Source organism: Theropithecus gelada, unplaced genomic scaffold (genome assembly GCF_003255815.1).
Source record: "Theropithecus gelada isolate Dixy unplaced genomic scaffold, Tgel_1.0 HiC_scaffold_136, whole genome shotgun sequence".
Taxonomy (NCBI): Eukaryota; Metazoa; Chordata; class Mammalia; order Primates; family Cercopithecidae; genus Theropithecus; species Theropithecus gelada.
The window spans coordinates 11,176-31,212 of NW_020255259.1; the positions used below are offsets into that span (position 1 = coordinate 11,176).

At 48.9% G+C, this 20,037-nt stretch overlaps 1 protein-coding gene across 2 annotated transcripts in view; it reads right to left on the reverse strand.

The window, feature by feature from the left end:
• Window positions 1–9,523: 9,523 nt before the first annotated feature.
• Window positions 9,524–20,037, reverse strand: part of LOC112616918 (tubulin alpha-8 chain) — a 22,586-nt gene continuing 12,072 nt past the window's right edge. For both annotated transcript variants that reach the window (XM_025373681.1, XM_025373682.1), the window contains exons 3-5: window positions 18,314–18,462; window positions 15,218–15,898; window positions 9,524–9,836 (exon numbers count right to left, since the gene is read on the reverse strand). In XM_025373681.1, coding sequence (XP_025229466.1) covers window positions 9,543–9,836; window positions 15,218–15,898; window positions 18,314–18,462 — 1,124 coding nt within the window. In that variant the 3' untranslated portion in view covers window positions 9,524–9,542. The remainder of the gene's footprint in view (window positions 9,837–15,217; window positions 15,899–18,313; window positions 18,463–20,037) is intronic.

Consider the following 20,037-nt stretch of genomic DNA (forward strand, 5'->3'; position numbering starts at 1 on the left):
CATGCCCAGTGAATTTTTGAATTTTTAGTAGAGATGGGGTTTCACCATGTTGGCGAGGATGGTCTCAATCTCTTGACCTCATGATCTGCCCACCTTGGCCTCCCAAAGTGCTGGGATTACAAGCATGAGCCACTGCGCCCGGCTGGGAAAAGCAATTTTTAAGTGACAGCATATTTCTTCTCCGAAATCACAGAGACCAGAAGGAAGTGACACAGTACTTTCCAAGTGCTGAAAGAGAAGCACTGTCAATCGAGAATTCTATTATCCAGTGAAAACAGCCTTCAAAAATGGAAGGGATATCAGGGCAATCTCAGATGAAAAACTACTAAGAATTTGTCACCAGCAGACCTACCATTAAAAAAATGGCTAAAGGAAATTCTTGAAATAGAAAGGAAATGATAAGTCTTAGAACATCAGGGAGGAACACAGAACAACAGAAAGAGTAAAAATGTAGATAAATACACTAGACATTTCTTCTGTTGAGTTTTCGAGAGTATCTTTGATGGTTGAAGCAAAAATTTTAACATTGTCTAACATGGTTATTGAAGTATGTAGAAGAATTTTTAAGATAACTGTGAGAGAGACGCCTTAAAGGAATTGTAAGGTTTCTGCGCTTCAGTCGAACTGGTAAAATGTCAACACTAGTAGACTGAGATATCAATATAATGTAATATGTGGAGCAGCTATTAAAGAATTTACACAAAGAGATACACACTAAATCACTATAGACATATCAAAATGGAATTCTAGGAAGGTGCTAGTAACCCAAAGGAAAGTAGGAAATAGAAAACAGAGAAACAAAGAACAGAGGAAACAAACATAGCAAAAAAATTCTATGGAAGACCTAAGCCTTAACATACAGGTAATTATATTAAATTACAGTCTAAATACACTAATAAAAAGATAGATTGGTGACTGAAACAAGCCAGGCACACAAAGTCAAATATCACCTGCTCTCACTCATAAGTGGGGGCTACAAAATGTGTGCACAGGAAGACAGAGTGGGGTGACAGACAATGAAGACTTGGAAGGGTGAAGGAGCATGAGGGGATCATATGATAGGTAATTACTAATTGGGTACAATGCACATTATTTGGGTAATGGATACCCTAAAAGCCCTGACTTGACCACTATGCAATCTATGCATATAACAAAACTGCATAGGGCCGGACTCAGTGGCTCACGCCTGTAATCCCAGCACTTTGGAAGGCCGAGGTGTGTAGATGACTTGAGGTCCGGAGTTCGAGACCAGGTTGGCCAACACGGTGAAACCTCGTCTCTACTAAAAATACAAAAATTAGCTGGGCATGGTGGCAGGTGGCTGTAATCCCAGCTACTCGGGAGGCTGAGGCAGGAGAATCATTTGAACCCAGGAGGTGAAGGTTGCAGCGAGCTGAGATTGCTCCACTGCACTCCAGCCTGGGTGACAGAGTGAGACTCCATCTCTAAATAAATAAACAAGCAGGTTTTTATAAACACAGGCCAGATAATGTCACTTCTCTGTGCACAACCTTCCACTGCTACCACATCTCACAGCAAATGGAAGCCAAAGGCCTTACAATATTGGTAACAACCCAGCTTTCAGGTCACAAAATTCATCTTCAAACTGTAGCCTACTGAGTATTCTCAACATAAACATTTCCTTAATATAAAGCAATACATATTCACTGTAGAAAAACTGAAAAATATAAAACATGTAAAGGGGGAAATTACTTATAATTCCACAGTCTAAAATAACCGCCACACTGGTTGTTTTTAATATATATATCTTTTTGTAAATCTAGTTTTTACAATTTAATGATACTGAGGCAAACAAATTTGCCCCATCCATAAAAATTTTGAAAACAATCAAATAGAAATAAAATAATAAAATGATTGGCAGAGTAGGTGTTTTTTCTTTTTTCTTTTCTTTTTTTTTTTTTTATTATTTTTTTTTTTTTGAGACGGAGTCTGGCTCTGTGGCCCAGGCTGGAGTGCAGTGGCCGGATCTCAGCTCACTGCAAGCTCCGCCTCCTGGGTTTACGCCATTCTCCTGCCTCAGCCTCCCGAGTAGCTGGGACTACAGGCGCTGGCCATCTCGCCCGGCTAGTTTTTTTTTGTATTTTTTAGTAGAGACGGGGTTTCACCGTGTTAGCCAGGATGGTCTCGATCTCCTGACCTCGTGATCCGCCCGTCTCGGCCTCCCAAAGTGCTGGGATTACAGGCTTGAGCCACCGCGCCCGGCCTACTCTTTTTTTTTTTTTTTAAAAAAAAAGAACCAACCGCCAAGCATGGTGGCTCACACTGGACACTGAGTTAGGAGGATCGCTTGAGCCCAGGAGTTGGAGACCAAGGTACCAAGACTTCGTCCCTACAAAAAAAAATTTTTTTTTTTTTTGAGATGGAGTCTCTTTCTGTTGCCCACGCTGGAGTGCAGTGGTGTGATCTCGGCTCACTGCAAGCTCCGCCTCCCAGGTTAACGCCATTCTCCTGCCTCAGTCTCCCGAGTACCGAGTAGCTGGGACTACAGGCGTCCGCCACCACACCCGGGTAATTTTTTTTTTTGTATTTTTAGTAGAGACGGGGTTTCACCGTGTTCGCCAGGATGGTCTCGATCTCCTGACCTCGTGATCTGCCTGCCTCGGCCTCCCAAAGTGCTGGGATTACAGGCTTGAGCCACCGTGCCCGGTCTGCATTTTTTAGGTAAATAATTTTTCCTCTCTAGACCTCATCTGGTTTATTATTTATTTTTTCTAAGATTTAAACTCAGACTGAAACATTTTAATTTTATCCATGTGTGCATATGAACCTCTTCCATTACTTCCAACAGGTCAGCATTGTGTAACTACACTTTAGTTATAAACCCTTGTTTGAGCAGCCAGGTTACTGCCCATACAATGTTACCAGTGAGGACTTCCTCCTATGTATTTCCCTCCATCTCTGGGCGAGAGTGGACTTGCAGCACGGGGGGTGCACACTTCATGTTCTCTGTGCTGAGGGATTTCCCTCCGGATGGCCGACCTTGTTAATATCCCCGTTGTGAGTGAGAGCTTCTGACGCTCCGCAGCCTGGGTGGAAATTAAATTGCAACATTAGTTGTAGCCTCAGTACTCACTGGTTTCATGCCTCACTCAGAAGTAACTGCACAATTCTAGGGCGTCCACAGGAATCTACAGGTTTTGCCTGCCCCTGCCCCTGACGGGCTGATCTCCAAACCGTCTCCCTGGCTTCCGGCTGGCTGCTCCTGCCACTCCCGTCGTGTTCCGTCCCAAGCCCCTTTGCTTTGCTCTCTGCTCCTCCAGGCGGCTCCTGCCACACAGACGTGCTGCGCTCCACAGGGGCTCCTTTTGCCTCGGGTGGATCAGAACATGTGTTCACCTGACTCTTTTTTTTGTTTGTTTTGACTCGGAGTCTCCCTCTGTCGCCCAGGCTGGAGTGCAGTGGCGCGATCTCGGCTCACTGCAAGCTCCGCCTCCCGGGTTCACTCCATTCTCCTGTCTCAGCCTCCCAAGTAGCTGGGATTACAGGCGCCCACCACCACGCCCAGCCAATTTTTGTATTTTTTCAGTAGAGACGGAGTTTCACCGTGTTAGCCAGGATGGTCCTGACCTCATGATGCGCCCGCCTTGGCCTCCCAAAGTGCTGGGATTGCAGGGGTGAGCCACCGCGCCTGGCCAATTTTTTTTTTTTAATTTAGCCTGTTGTGGTAGCAGACACCTGTAGCCCCAGCTACTTAGGAGAATGAGGCAGGAGGATTGCTTGAGGCCAGGAGTTCAAGGCTTCAGTGATCTGATTGTGCCGCTGCACTCCTGGCTGGGCAAGAGAGTGAGGCCTTGACAAAAAAAAAAAAAAAAAAAAAAGTATTTCCTAAGAAATTTTGAATATAATGATATAAAAAGGTTGATAATAAAACTGAAAAAAAGATATTCCATACAAACATTAAAACTGGGTTAATTAAATTAAGGGTACTCTCAACCTCTCTGTACTTCATAAAACTTCATAGAGGTACACACACACTTTGTGTCAATGTTACTTTCCTGGTTTTGATATTCTGTAAAAATGTAGTCATTAGAGAAAACTGGGTTAAGAGTACTCTCAACCTCTCTCTACTATTTTTGCAACTTCCTGTGGATCTATCCTTATTTCGAAATGAAGGGTTTTAAGAAACGGTTATGGGCATTCGTATTAGGTTGCATTACGTTTATTAATTGAGGGAAAATAACATGTTTATTTTGTTGAGAGATATAAGAAATGTCATTAAATTTGCTCATCTACTTTTGTGTCTTTGAGTTTAAAATTTTTCTCATAAAGGCTTCTAACATGTCCTAGATTGTTATTGCTAAGTACCTAACTACTTCATTGCTATTGTTAATAGAGGTTTTTTCTTTTTCTCTTCCACTATATTCTATCCTGACTGCTTGTATGTTTATAAGATGAAGGCTACTTTTTTTTTTTTTTTTTTTTAACAGAGTCTTGGTCTGTCGCCCAGGCTGGAGTGCAGTGGCATGATCTCAGCTCACTGCAACCTCTGCCTCTGGGGTTCAAATGATTCTCCTGCCTCAGCCTCCCGAGTACGTGGGATTACAGGTGCGTGCCACCACACCCGGCTGATTTTTTATCTTTTTTTTTTTTTTTTGAGACGGAGTCTCGCGCTGTGTCACCCAGGCTGGAGTGCAGCGGCGCGATCTCGGCTCACTGCAAGCTCCGCCTCCCAGGTTCACGCCATTCTCCTGCCTCAGCCTCCGAGTAGCTGGGACTACAGGCGCCCGCCACCACGCCCGGCTAGTTTTTTGTATTTTTAGTAGAGACGGGGTTTCACCATGTTAGCCAGGATGGTCTCGATCTCCTGACCTCGTGATCCACCCGCCTCGGCCTCCCAAAGTGCTGGGATTACAGGCTTGAGCCACCGCGCCCGGCCGATTTTTTATCTTTTTGATAGAGATGGGGTTTCACCATGTTGGCCAGACTGGTGTCAAACTGCTGACCTCAAGTGATCTGCCTGCCTCAGCCTCCGAAAGTGCTGGGATTACAGGCATGAACCACCACACCCGGCCTGAAGGCTCCATTTTGTTTAAATTAGTCTTACCATTAATTCTGCAGGATTTTCCATGTTCCATCATATCATCTACATATAGAGATAGTTTTTCATCTTCATTTCTAATTATTCTTTTAGTTATTTTTCCTTCCCTAATTGCATTAGCTCATATTTCCAGTGCAGTTGAAACAGTAGTAGCAATACTATGCATCCTTAATCCTCGCCTTATTCTTGACCTTAGTCAGTGTCTCTAGTGTCTCTCCAAGCTGCTAAGACATCTGGAGAAACAGATGAAGTTTCTAATACTGAACCATGGTTGAATTCCTAGAATAAATCCTTCTTAGTTGTGCCGTAGATTTTTTCTTTCAGAATTGTGGTCTCACTATGTTGCCCTGCCTGGCTTCAAACTCCTGGGCTCAAGCAATCCACCTGCCTCAGCTTCCCAAGTAGCTGGGACCACAGGTGTGTACCACCACGCCCAGCTAAGTTGTTTGGTTTTGGTGTTTTTAGAGACAGGATCTCATTACGTCGCCCAGGCTTGTGCTATATCTTTTCAGTATGGTATGGATTCTGTTTATCAACATTTTACCAGTGATTTTTGTGTCGCAATTTATAAGGAAAATCATTTTCTGTGTTTTTATTTCCCCCCACTGCAAGACCATGGAGCGTGCTCGGTAACACCGTGTTCTGTCTCACTGACCATGAGCTTAACAAGCAGCCTCACACTGGAGGCTTTAGTTTCTAAGGTCCAAATGCAGTGTATAGAAGTTCCCATGAGGGGTTCCATACTGCATATTCATGAAAAAAGAATGGCTATGTGAGGAGTCACCTGTACTCTTAAGGATTCCAATGCATGAGGGAAGAAGGCTGCCCTACACACTATGACATTTAATTTCTCTCAGTCTCAGTATCCTCTCCTTTTGCCCCACTCACCCTCTCACTCATCCCTAAAGTGGCCAACATAAATTTGCCACGAAATATTTTAAAAAGTTAATTATGGTACTTTAACAAAATTGTGGGCCGGGCACAGTGGCTCACGCCTGTAATCCCAGCTCTTTGGGAGGCCAAGGTGGGCAGATCACCTGAAGTCTGGCCAGGTTTGAGACCAGACTGACCAACATGGTGAAACCCCGTCTCTATGAAAAATACAAAAATTAGCCAGTTGTGGTGGTGTGCGCCTGTAATCCCAGCTACTTGGGAGGCTGAGGCAGGAGACTCACTTGAACCTGGGAGGCAGAGGTTGCAGTGAGCTGAGATGACACCACTGCACTCCAGCCTGGGTGACAGAACAAGACTCCACCTCAAAAAATAAAATAAAAAATAAAAAACACTGTGGATAGTTTGGACTCACACAAAGGGAAGTTTTCTATCCCTTTAGCATATTTGCATTTAATAGAAAAGGCAGTGCCACTGGGGTCTGCTTTTTTTATTTATTTTTATTTTTTTTTAAATAGAGACAAGGTTTCACCTTGTTGCCCAGGCTGATCTCAAACTCCTGAGCTAAAGGAATCCATTGGCCTTGGCCTCCCAAAGTGCTGGGATTACAGGAGTGAGCCACCGCGCCCAGCCCAGGCCCAGTGATCCTTAAAAACTCAGAGTAATGGAGCCAGATCAAATTGCTGATAGAGACTGCAAGTTTACAGAAAATAAACATACTGTCTTCTTCCTCAGTAGGTTCATTTCTGGAACCCAAGCTGATTTCTGTCAGAAGACTGGAGATGTGTTGCTCTTGCTGAGAATCTGGGACTAGAGCAGGGGGTGCATGTGGATACCCACGCTCTCAAATGAGAGAGAGCCAAGAAATGCATTTGAGAAATCAGGGTGGAGGGTGAAAGAGGACTCACTAGACATTATGTTAACTATGGATTCTTCTGTGCCTGGGGTAAAATATTTAACAATGAAATTAATTTTTCATGGTAAGTAAATATGACTTAGGGCTTCCCAAGAGAGCTGCATTGGGATTCCAGGACGGGGTTATCTAGTTGTTCAGCCCAGTGGACGAACCAAGCTCCCTGTCAAAGGCCATTGTGCAGTTCTCTTTTTCTGATGCCCATCCTTTCCCTAGTGTTCACCAAATTTGCTTTACAGTTTTAAGTCTCTAGGCAATCCCACGCTGGGGAAGGACTTACAAAGCTACCCATCTTGGGGAATTGTAGAGAGCCACCCGCTTTCCTTCTCACCCTCTTTCTAGGATCCCTTGTCCCTAGGATCCCTTGTCCCCAGTTCTAAAACTCAGCCTCCTGCTTCATGAGCAGGACCATTGAAGCTGACGGTTCTGGCAGTCCCCACGGTTAGACAAGGACTCAAGCAAAGGAGGAGAAGTGGGAGAGGAGAAGCAGCCGGGAGGAGCAGGGATACATCCAAGGCCCTTGTGTATTATCCCAAACTTCCCTGCTGACCCATCTCCCTGTAGTCATGCCTCTTAGCACTTTTGTGACTTTGCCATCATGTTTATTTTAACCTAATTTGTATTAATCTACAGGAGAGGAACGTATCACACACGCTTTGTCCCCACCCTAAGCCCTGCCTAGCAGGTGTGTTATACTCCCCATAACAGGGTATACTCACATACGCAGGAAGTCCTTTCAAGCTTATCTGAGTTGGTCTCATCTTTATCAAGAGAGAAGGATGCATCCTCCTAAAGGGGGACTGACAGCTCCTGACCCTGATTCTCTACCACGGCTAAGTGTGTCCAGGCCAATTCCCATGGAACCTGGTGCAGGCATGACCTCTGGCAAGAGCGGTCACAGTGGACGACAGATCTGGGCCTCTAGAAGTGACTGGCATCACCTCGTGTCTAATCTTCCTTTCCTTGGGACATTTTACTCTGTTTCTCTTAGAGCTTCCAAGGAATGCAGGACAGAAACGTCCACATGTAAAGACGTGTGCATTTAATGCCCAGGGACCTACCATGGGTCCAGCCCTGGGTATCTTCCTAGCTGGTTCATAGCCTTTTGGTTACTCCTTAAATTCCGCCAGAGCTGCCCACTTGAGGAAGAGGAGCAGGTAGCCACCCCCTCCTTTGCAAATGATACAGACTGTGCCTCTCTCCATCCAGCATTTTATCAGGCAGCAGCTGGAACCTGGCACGAACACACAGGGTTAGAAATGGTGTAGGGTAGGCCGGGCGCGGTGGCTCACGCCTGTAATCCCAGCACTTTGGGAGGCTGAGGCAGGCCGATCACGAGGTCAGGAGATCCAGACCATCCTGGCTAACACGGTGAAACCCCGCCTCTACTAAAAATATAAAAATTAGCCGAGTGTGGTGGCAGGCGCCTGTAGTTCCAGCTACTCAGGAGGCCGAGGCAGGAGAGTGGTGTGAACCCAGGAGGCGGAGCTTGCAGACAGCCGAGACTGCGCCACTGCATTCTAGCCTGGGTGACAGAGCGAGACTCCATCTCAAAAAAAAAAAAGATAATGGCATAGTGTAGGGTGGACAGGAGGAAAGGCAGGCCCTGCATCTGAGCTGTACCTCCTACTGTCTCCAACACCTAAAACATCCCAGTCTGTTCATCTACACAATGAGCAGAATATCCATTTTGAGACTGGGAAGAGTGGAGATAAGGTCAGTATGAATATAGAAATAAGGTATAGATATCCTGCTTGAAACCTTCCAAATGCCTCTGTTTCACTTAGAAAAAATTCTAAACTCCTGTCCATGGCCTATAGTGCTGGATGCACTCTGGCCCTGCCTGGCTCCTGAGTCTTGTCTCCCTCACTCTTCCCCTCTCACCATCCTCCAGGGAACAATCTCCTTTGGCTCTGCAGACGCTCCAAGCTTGTTCCCAGTCTGTTTTTGCACTTGCTTCTCCCTGCACCCAGCATCCTCTCACGTGGCCCAGGCCTCCATGAGGCTGTCTCTGACCATGCAGTCCACAGGAGCACGCCCAGACACTCTCTCACCACTGCTTTTTACTTTCTGTCAGTTGACACCAGCTGACATGATCTCATTCGCTTACTGACGTGTGAGGGCAGGAAATGTGTGTCTCGCTTATCACCAACTCTCCAGCTGTTACTGCCTAGGACAGGGTGTGTACTGGAATATGTGATGGGGGAGTGAATGCATGCTAAGTCTAGACAATGCCCGGAGCGGGCTATAGACCCACTCATGTGAACTTCCGCTCACCCCCGCCCCAGAATCTTCCCAGGCCCAGATCTGCCCTTTCTCTGAGTGTTCCCACTCCCCAGCGAGCAGGCCATGTTTTAGGGCTGGACCCAGCACCATCTGGAATTGAAACTCCTGATTAGGCCTCCTCGCATGTGAAACTGGGCTGCAGCCCCACCCCCGGGGAGAGTGGCCCTCAGTTTCTTTGGTGACACAAAGCTGCTCCTACCCAGGGAGAGCCTGATGGAGTTCAGTGTCCACTTATGGTCCAGTCGTGCCACCCTGGGTACTGGGGCCGGGCACCCTCCTCCTGGGTAAGGCAGGAATCAGGCTGGGGTGGGGACAGTGTTCTGTTGCTCTTGAACATGTGCTTTGAGAGGAGCAGCATAAATAAAGAGACACAGCCAAGGGAAAGGTGTATATTTAAAATTCCTCCCCTTCATTTTCTTCTTCAAACGAATCAGTCCCCACTTCTTCATAATCCTTCTCCAGGGCAGCTAAGTCTTCCCTGGCCTCAGAAAATTCTCCTTCTTCCATTCCCTCTCCGACATACCAATGCACAAAGGCCCGCTTGGCGTACATGAGGTCAAACTTGTGGTCGAGGCGGGCCCAGGCCTCCGCAATGGCCGTGGTGTTGCTGAGCATGCAGACGGCCCGCTGCACCTTGGCCAGGTCTCCCCCGGGCACCACAGTCGGGGGCTGGTAGTTGATGCCCACCTGAGGGACAGAGAAAGAGGAGGAGCCACAGAAGAAGATTCAAGTCAGTCAGAGGATAACTCAGGATGGGGCATCTTGGTCACCTGGCATGGCTTCAAGTCACGGTCATGGGCGTGGGAGTGGGTCTGTGGGATGCAACAGGCGGGATGGGACTGGGGAAGCCAGCAGGTGGTGAGGGAGGAGCTGAAGAGAAAGTGAAAGCAGGCGGGGCAACAGAGCACAAACCCATCTCTACCAAAAAAAAAAAATTAGCCAGGCATGGTGGCCACGCCTACTAGTCCCAGCTACTCAGGGAGGCTGAGGTGGGAGGAACACTTGAGCCCATGAGGTCAAGGCTACAGTGGGCTACAGTGGTACCACTGTACTCTAGTAGCAGGGACAGAGTGAGACCCTGTCTCTCTTTTTTTTTTTTGAGACGGAGTCTCGCCCTGTTGCCCAGGCTGGAGTGCAGTGGCACAGTCTCGGCTCACTGCAAGCTCCGCCTCCCAGGTTCACGCCATTCTCCTGCCTCAGCCTCCCGAGTAACTGGGACTACAGGCGCCCGCCACCACGCCTGGCTAATTTTTTGTAGTTTTAGTAGAGATGGGGTTTCACCGTGTTGTCCAGGATGGTCTCGATCTCCTGACCTCGTGATCCGCCCGTCTCGGCCTCCCAAAGTGCTGGGATTACAGGCATGAGCCACCGCGCCCGGCCAACCCTGTCTCTTAAAAAACAAACAAACAAGGCCGGGCGTGGTGGCTCAAGCCTGTAATCCCAGCACTTTGAGAGGCCAAGACGGGCGGATCACGAGGTCAGCAGGTCGAGACCATCCTGGCTAACCCAGTGAAACCCTGTCTCTACTAAAAAATACAAAAAACTAGCCGGGCGAGGTGGCAGGCGCCTGTAGTCCCAGCTACTCGGGAGGCTGAGGCAGGAGAATGGCGTAAACCCGGGAGGCGGAGCTTGCAGTGAGCTGAGATCCGGCCACTGCACTCCAGCCTGGGCGACAGAGTGAGACTCCGTCTCAAAAAACAAACAAACAAACAAACAAACAAAAGTAGGTGGGGAAGGGCTGGGCAATCAAAGGCTAGAGAAGGAGGACAGGGCTGGTATAGGGGGCTCAGCAAGTAGGCAAATGAGTCACGAGCAACATTAGGAGCGGGTGGGGAGGTGTCTGGTACATGTGTATGTGTAAGAGGGAAATGCATTCTAGATGCGAAGCTATTCAAAAGTGTACTCTCTCCCAAGTGGTCATCTGAAGCTCCTCTTTAGTTGTGTTGCAAGTAAATTTAAGGAAGTTTCCCTGCCAAGAGTGAAAACTGTTGGAAGAGGTCACAGGGATGTTCCAGAGCAGTAAATAAAGAGAGCCGAAAGGCCCTGGGGTGGTGCTGGTGTTAACCAGGCTCTATGTTTTTGGAAATCGGCAGTTCTTAGAAGAAAAGCAGGGACTCCAATCCAAGAAGGTTGTTGAAGGTCTTGCCAAGTTCTGGCAGCATGGCAGGTCTCCCAGGCTCAGCCCAGCCCCGTCTTGCGGTGGCGCCGCTATCCTGGAAATCTCTCTTCTTCCCAACACATGTCCCAAACCAAAGCCAACCCCAGGAACCATGGGAAACTGGGACAAGTCTAACGTGGCAAACCGTGACATTACTTATGGGGACTGAGAACCACAGGGATGTCCTCGGCCACCTCTCCCACTGAGACCACCACATTTTAATTGCCAGTCTCTTAAATCCATAGCTTTAAAATGCACATCCTCCTGAGGGGCTGGGGTGGGAATGGCAGCCAGCTGTGCAGCAACATGGGTAGCCAGCCAGCCACTGGGCCCACAGCAGCCGTCATTCCTCTTAGGCACAGGTGGCATCTTGGAGGCGGAGGTGCTACTGGGAGAGGGGCAAAGTGGGGAAGGGAAAGGCAATGAATATGAACTTGGCCATGTCACATATGTTGCTAGATCTGAACCGACTGCCATAAACCTTGAGCCTGGGCCAGCTTGCCCTCCTCTAAGTGCTAACATCTCTTGACCTGAGTCAAGCGGGGACAAGCACTGCTGGAGAGAATGTAAGATGCAGTTTAGGCCGGGCGCGGTGGCTCAAGCCTGTAATCCCAGCACTTTGGGAGGCCGAGACGGGCGGATCACGAGGTCAGGAGATCGAGACCATCCTGGCTAACCCGGTGAAACCCCGTCTCTACTAAAAAGTACAAAAAACCAGCCGGGCGAGGTGGCGGGCGCCTGTAGTCCCAGCTACTCGGGAGGCTGAGGCAGGAGAATGGCGTAAACCTGGGAGGTGGAGCTTGTAGTGAGCTGAGATCTGGCCACTGCACTCCAGCCTGGGTGACAGAGCGAGACTCCGTCTCAAAAAAAAAAGATGCAGTTTAGCAGCATTCACTCCAGGGAACGTACTTTTCTTAGCTTATGCTAATGCTACCATAATGATCCTTCAGGACATAACCCCAGAGCTTCTGCTTGAAGGAGAGAATGAGGGGGCATTTCCTTTTTGTTAATTTCCCCATCACCCGCCATGTCTCTCTCATTCATTCTCTTTTTTTCCCATTCATTCTCCTACTAGCTTGTTGTTTGTTTCCATTTGAAAAAGAAAAAAGAACTTCATGTTTTGGAAGACCTTGACTGGCTTTGCCAGGATGATTAGAACTGCCACAAAAAAAATAAGCATAGTGTTGAGGCAAAATTATATATGTAGCTAGGAGGATAGCAGTGAAAAGGAATGCCACACTCTTCACTCAGCAGAACAGCCAGGTCAAAGCCTCAGACTCACACAGGGCAGCCATGAGGCCAGCAGGCAGCTGGTGCCTCACACTTGTAACTCCTGCCAGGACGAACTGAGGCATGTTCATCTCTTCACCTCCAGCAACAGAGACAAATCCTGACACATAATAGGTACCTGTAAAACCTCTGAATGATTGAAAGCACGACTAGGGGCCGGGCTTGGTGGCTCATGCCTGTAATCCCAGTGCTTTGGGAGGCCGAGGTGGGTGGATCACCTGAGGTCAGGAGTTTGAGACCAGCCTGGCCAACATGGTGAAACCCCATCTCTACTAAAAATACAAAAATTAGCCAGGCATGGTGGTGCACACCAGTAATCCCAGCTACTTGGGAGGCAAAGGCAAGAGAATCACTTGAACCCAGGAGGCAGAGGTTGTAGTGAGGCGAGATCGCACCACTGCACTCCAGCCCGGGCAACAGAGCAAGACTCCGTCTCAGGGGAAAAAAATTTAAAAAAATAAAATAAAAAGAGAGCGCACGACTAGAGGACACTAGTTAAAGGGAATGTGGTAGCTGTTATGATGGCAGAATCTGACAAAAGACCATGGGCGGAGTGGCTGAGCTGTTCACATGCACAGCCAGGCTGCATGCCTGCCGGTCCAGCTCAGAGGGTTGACTTCAACCATTCGGCATTCCTGGTCCTGGGGCCCCAGGGCCTACCCTCGCTATTTCGTATCTCCCCACTGACTCTCTGAGCCTGGCATTTTCCAGACTGCGGGCACTTGGTCAACCACCAGTCACGCGGCTTGCTGGTTTTTGCTTATTCCTGGTTAATGGCAATGGAAAATAGCAATCATAGAATAACTATAAAAGTATCTTATTACTCCAAATTGATTGAGATGTGCAGGATAGATATTTACATTTTCAAAATAAATTGGGAGAGCACATCTTTTTGTGAGAGGGAGGCATCATACTCCTCTGGCAACTGGAATAATTTGGTTAACTCTAAAATTAAAATGGCCACAAAATCATGCTGTACAAGGAAGCGTAAAATATCCATGAAAACTAACTTTAAGTTGGAGGCCAGGTGCGGTGGCTCACGCCTGTAATCCCAGCACTTTGGGAGGCCAAGATGGGTGGATCACAGGGTCAAGAGATCAAGACCATCCTGGCTAACATGGTGAAACCCCCTCTCTACCAAAAATACAAAAATTGGCCGGGTGCGGTGGCTCAAGCCTGTAATCCCAGCACTTTGGGAGGCCGAGACGGGCGGATCACGAGGTCAGGAGATCGAGACCATCCTGGCTAACACGGTGAAACCCCGTCTCTACTAAAAAAAATACAAAAAACTAGCCGGGCGTGGTGGCGGGCGCCTGTAGTCCCAGCTACTCGGGAGGCTGAGGCGGGAGAATGGCGTAAACGCGGGAGGCGGAGCTTGCAGTGAGCTGAGATCCGGCCACTGCACTCCAGCCTGGGCGACAGAGCGAGACTCCATCTCAAAAAAAAAATACAAAAATTAGCTGGGCGTGGTGGCGGGTGCCTGTAGTCCCAGCTACTCGGGAGGCTGAGGCAGGAGAATGGCGTGGACCCGGGAGGCAGAGCTTTCAGTGAGCCGAGATCGCGCCACTGCACTCCAGCCTGGGTGACAGAGAGAGATTCTGTCTCACAAAAAAAAAAAAAAAAAAAAAAAAAAAAAAAAAAAAAAAAAAAAAAAGGGCCAGGAGCGGTGGCTTATGCCTGTAATCCCAGCACTTTGGGAGGCCAAGGCAGGCAGATCATGAGGTCAGGAGATTGAGACCATCCTGGCTAACATGGTGAAACCCTGTCTCTACTAAAAATACAAAAAATTAGCCGGGCGTGGTGGCCAGCGCCTGTAGTCCCAGCTACTCGGGAGGCTGAGGCAGGAGAATGACCTGAACCCAGGAGGCAGAGCTTGCAGTGAGCCGAGATCGCGCCACTGCACTCCCGCTTGGGTGACAGAGCAAGACTCACAAAAATAAAAATAAAAAATAAATAATAAATAAAGGCCAGGAGCAGTGGCTCACGCCTGTAATCCCAGCACTTTGGGAGGCCAAGGCAGGTGGATCATGAGGTCAGGAGATCGAGATCATCCTGGGTAACACGGTGAAACCCTGTCTCTACTAAAACTACAAAAAATTAGCCAGGCGTGGTGGCGGGCGCCTGTAGTCCCAGCTGCTTGGGAGGCTGAGGCAGGAGAATGGCGTGAACCTGGGAGGCGGAGCTTGCAATGAGCCGAGATTGTGCCACTGCACTCCAGCCTGGGCGACAGAGTGAGACTCTGTCTCAAAAAAAAAAAAAAAATAACTAACATTAGGCAAATTGAATTAAATCATGAACACCAAAAGCATGGCCCTTCAGGTCAGTAGATTCCGGCCAATACCAAATCATTACTTGTTGCTCAGTAAACAAAACCAAAGGTGATTAACCAATTAACCAATTTAAAATAGCACCAAACTTTTCTAAAATGGCCGAAACAGACAAAACTTTAACAGCATTTGTGTCTCAACCAAAGCTGAATTTCACTCATGTTACATTTGGTTGAAGTCCCCCTCCCCTTATCATCACATAAAGCCTGAAGCACCCATGGAATTGTGTATCTTTGGTAATCTCCCTCTGCTTCTCTGGTCCTCTCCCCCCTTCCTAAGTCATCAGCTCTCACCTTGAAGCCTGTGGGGCACCAGTCTACAAACTGGATGGTCCTCTTGGTCTTGATGGCAGCAATAGCAACGTTCACATCCTTGGGCACCACATCGCCCCGGTAGAGCATGCAGCAGGCCATGTACTTGCCATGTCTCGGGTCGCACTTCACCATCTGGCTGTTGGGCTCAAAGCAGGAGCTGGTGATCTCGGCCACGGAGAGCTGTTCGTGATAGGCTTTCTCGGCAGAGATGATGGGCGCGTAGGTGACCAGCGGGAAGTGGATGCGGGGATAGGGTACCAGGTTGGTCTGGAACTCAGTGAGGTCCACATTGAGGGCCCCGTCAAAGCGGAGAGAAGCAGTGATTGAGGACACAATCTGACTGATGAGGCGGTTGAGGTTGGTATAGGTAGGGCGCTCGATGTCAAGGTTCCTGCGGCAGATGTCATAGATGGCTTCGTTGTCCACCATGAAAGCACAATCTGAATGTTCCAGCGTGGTGTGGGTGGTCAGGATGGAGTTGTAGGGCTCCACCACTGCAGTAGAGACCTGGGGGGCTGGGTAGATGGCAAACTCCAGCTTGGATTTCTTGCCATAATCCAGGGAGAGGCGTTCCATCAGCAGAGAAGTGAAGCCGGAGCCAGTGCCTCCACCAAAACTGTGGAAAATCAGGAAACCCTGCAGGCCAGAGCAAGCGTCTGTCTGGGGAGAGCAGGACAGGAGAAGAAATCATGAAGACAAGTTTCTGAGAACACCCCACAGTGAAAAACGCCAGACCACCGACTCTGTCTGCCCCATCCCACCTCTCTACAGTGTTTTGTGGATGAAATCAAAACAGCTATGAAGAAGTAAGAAAATAAAAGGAGTTGTACTGATCTTTGGAGGAGTGGCTAAAATATGGGATGGGGCCAGGCACAGTGACTCAATGCCTGTCTGAGTCAGGAGGCTCCATTGAGGCCGAGGATCCACTGAGGCCAAGGATCCATTGGCCTTGGGAAGCTGAGGCAGGAGGATCCATTGAGGCCAGGAGTTCCCAACCAGCCCGGGCAACATAGTAAGATCTCACATCTACAAAAAATTGTAAAAATGAACTGGGCATGGTGGCGCACACCTGTAGTCCCAGTTACTTGGGATGCTGAGGGAGGGGGATCACTTGAGCCCAGGAGCTCACGGCTGCAGAAATCTATGATCACACCACTGTACTCTGGCCTGGATGACAGAGCAAGACTCTGTCTCTATTTTTGTTTTAATAGGATGGCAAGCTGCAGGGGCACACGCCTCTAGGTACATGAAGGTTTCAGCCCACTAGCTTGGTTGAACAGGGAATGAGAGTTTCAGAACCACAGTGGATGGTGACTTTGCCCTTTGGGGGCCCCAACTCCTTGCCCACTTTCCCTGCTATTGTCATTTGATTTTGTGGGAACTGCTACCTACAGACTTCAACCTAACCTTGGAAGGTGACTCAGGGCACCAATTTCAGAAAGGTACATGGAGCCGGAAAGCCTGAGTTCTAACATCAATTTTGCCATTTCTTGGTTGTAAGAACTTGAGCAAGTTACTGAACCTCTCCAAACTTCTGTTCCTTCTTTTTTATTTTGAGACAGTGTCTCACTCTGTCGCCAGGCTGGAGTGCAGTGGTGCAATCTTGGTTCACTGCAACCTCTGCCTTCTGGGTTCAAGCAATTCTCCTGCCTCAGCCTCCTGAGTAGCTGTGACTACAGGCGCCTGCCACCATGCCCAGCTAATTTTTTGTATTTTTAGTAGAGATGGGGTTTCACCATGTTGGCCAGGATGGTCTCCATTTCTTGACCTCGTGATCCGCCCCCCTTAGCCTTCCAAAGTGCTGGGATTACAGGTATGCGCCACTGTGCCCGGCCACTTCTCTTCCTTCTTAGTGAAAATGGGGACAATAGAAAATCCTCATAAGGTTATTGTGACAATTAAATGAAATAGCATAACATGCTGAGCAAGGACTGATGCGTTGTAGGCACGGATGTCAGCTCTTATCAGAGAATTCACAGAATCACAGGATTTTCCCACTGGGTGTGATTTGAACTTTTGGGGACCACAGACAGCTTTGAGGCCAATGACCCTGACAAGCCCTCCTCTAAACAGAAAAAGTGAACATATGCAAAAATTTGGCACCCAGCCGGGTGCGGTGGCTCAAGTCTGTAATCCCAGCACTTTGGGAGGCCGAGACGGGCGGATCACGAGGTCAGGAGATTGAGACCATCCTGGCGAACACAGTGAAACCCCGTCTCTACTAAAAAAATACAAAAAACCAGCTGGGCGAGGTGGCAGGCGCCTGTAGTCCCAGCTACTCGGGAGGCTGAGGCAGGAGAATGGCGTAAACCCGGGAGGCGGAGCTTGCAGTGAGCTGAGATCCGGCCACTGCACTCCAGCCTGGGCGATAGAGCGAGACTCCGTCTCCAAAAAAAAAAAAAAAAAAAAAATTGGCACCCTTAGCTCCCAGGCAAAGAACATGTGATCAGGTCCAAGCTTTTCCACTTACAGATAAGCAAATGGAAGCTTAAAGAAAGAAAGTGACACAACCTACAACTCAGAGCTTTATAGTCCAACCAACTGAGTTCAAGCCCCAACTCTGCCACTTTTTAGCTGTGTGACCCAGGCTAAGATATTGAACCACCCCGGCCCTCACTTTCTTCATCTGTAAAGTACAGGAAGGAGACCTCCTAAGTATAATTATTAAGGATTAAATGAAGGAATGTACTTGACATTTGTAATGGCATTTGTAAGTGCCCAAATGGATCAGCAATCTCTTCCTCTCCTCTTCCAAGTTAAATGCTTTGTTAACCTGTGTTTCCAACCAGCAGAGACCTCATCCTGCCTTACACCCGGAACCTTCCCCAGATACTACCAGAGAGTATCAATGAGTAGGGCCTCAGCCTGGAACACAGTCTATGATGCCAACACAGAGGAAGGGGCATCATCCCTTTGCGTGCTTCCTACAGAATTTAAGCAGAAATTCCCAAACCTTAGGAGCTCCATCCTATAGCCAGGGGTCACATGCCTCTCCCCAGCCTCATCAAAGAGGCATGGGGCCAATTGTGTCCACTCCAGCCTGGCCCACCCGTCCCCTGCCCTCCTGACTCTTACCAGCTTCCGTATGCGGTCCAGCACCAGGTCAATGCTCTCTTTGCCCACCGTGTAGTGGCCCCGGGCATAATTGTTGGCTGCATCCTCCTTTCCTGTGATGAGCTGCTCTGGATGGAAGAGCTGGCGGTAGGTTCCTGCCCGAACCTCATCTTCCAAGAGAGGAAGACCGTTAGGTCCTACTGTCCAGGGGAGAAGCCCCCCTCCCTATCACACTACCGCAGGACCCCCTTCCGGTCTCCCCTACCTATAAAACTCCACGGAGGTTTTAAGCCAGACCACATCATAATGAATCCGCAAAAGGCTACGAGAATTCCCGGGGAGCTCAGGGACTAACAGAGCCAAGGCCTGTGGCTCATGTGGGTGGTGAGAAGCAGGCTGCCTTACTGGCTGGAACCCTAAAAAGCCTGAACTTTACAAAGCTCATCCAACACCGCCAGCACAGTGGCTCACGCCTGCAATCCTAACACTTTGGGGTGCCAAGGCGGGCGGATTGCCTGAGCTTAGGAGTTCGAGACTAGCCTGGGCAAGATGGTGAAACCCCATCTCTACTAAAATACAAAAAATTAGCCAGGTGTGGTGGCGTGCGCTTGTAGTCCCAGCTACTCAGGAGGCTGAGGCAGGAGAATCGCTTGAACCTGGGAGGCAGAGGCTGAGGTGATCCGAGATCTTGCACTGCACTCCAGCCTGGGCAACAAGACAGAGCAAGACTCCATCTCCAAAAAAAAAACCCACAATGACAAAACTTGGGCCGGCCGGGCGCCATGGCTCAGGCCTGTAATCCCAGCATTTTGGGAAGCCAAAGCAGACAGATCACGAGGTCAGGAGATCGAGAACATGTTGGCTAACACGGTGAAACCTCATCTCTACTAAAAATACAAAAAATTAGCCGGGCGTGGTGGCGGGCGCCTGTAGTCCCAGCTACTTGGGAGGCTGAGGCAGGAGAATGGTGTGAACCTGGGAGGTGGAGCTTGCAGTGAGCCGAGATCATGCCACTGCATTCCAGCCTGGGTGACAGAGTGAGGCTCCATCTCAAAAATAAAAAAAATAAAAAATAAGCAAAATACCAAAAAACAAAAAACAAAGCGCATCGAACACCAATGCCAGCTGCCTCTCCTCCCTTCCACCTTGACCCTCAAGGTTTCCCTTTCGTTTTTCCTTTCATGCTGCGAAGTGTACCAACAGTTTAACTCAAGTCCATTTACATTAACATGTTCTAGGGACATGGAGAAAGATTCAGGATGATCTGCCCAGAACCTAGACCCTCCCAAGAGTTGTCCCACCCCTCAACTCCACCTCGTGGTGGCAGTAATACATGCCAGGCATTAGACATATTTTAGAATAATGTGAAGCAAAGCTATGTTCCAGGTCCTAGAGGAGCAAGAGCCCTAGAGAGGCCTTTAAGGGGTCTCTGCTCACTTCCAAGGGTCCACACAAGCAGATCAAGACACATCAGGTCGGCCGGGCGCGGTGGCTCAAGCCTGTAATCCCAGCACTTTGGGAGGCCGAGACGGGCGGATCACGAGGTCAGGAGATCGAGACCATCCTGGCTAACACGGTGAAACCCCGACTCTATTAAGAAATACAAAAAACTAGCCGGGCGAGGTGGCGGGCGCCTGTAGTCCCAGCTACTCGGGAGGCTGAGGCCGGAGAATGGCGTAAACCCGGGAGGCGGAGCTTGCAGTGAGCTGAGATCCGGCCACTGCACTCCAGCCTGGGTTTACGCC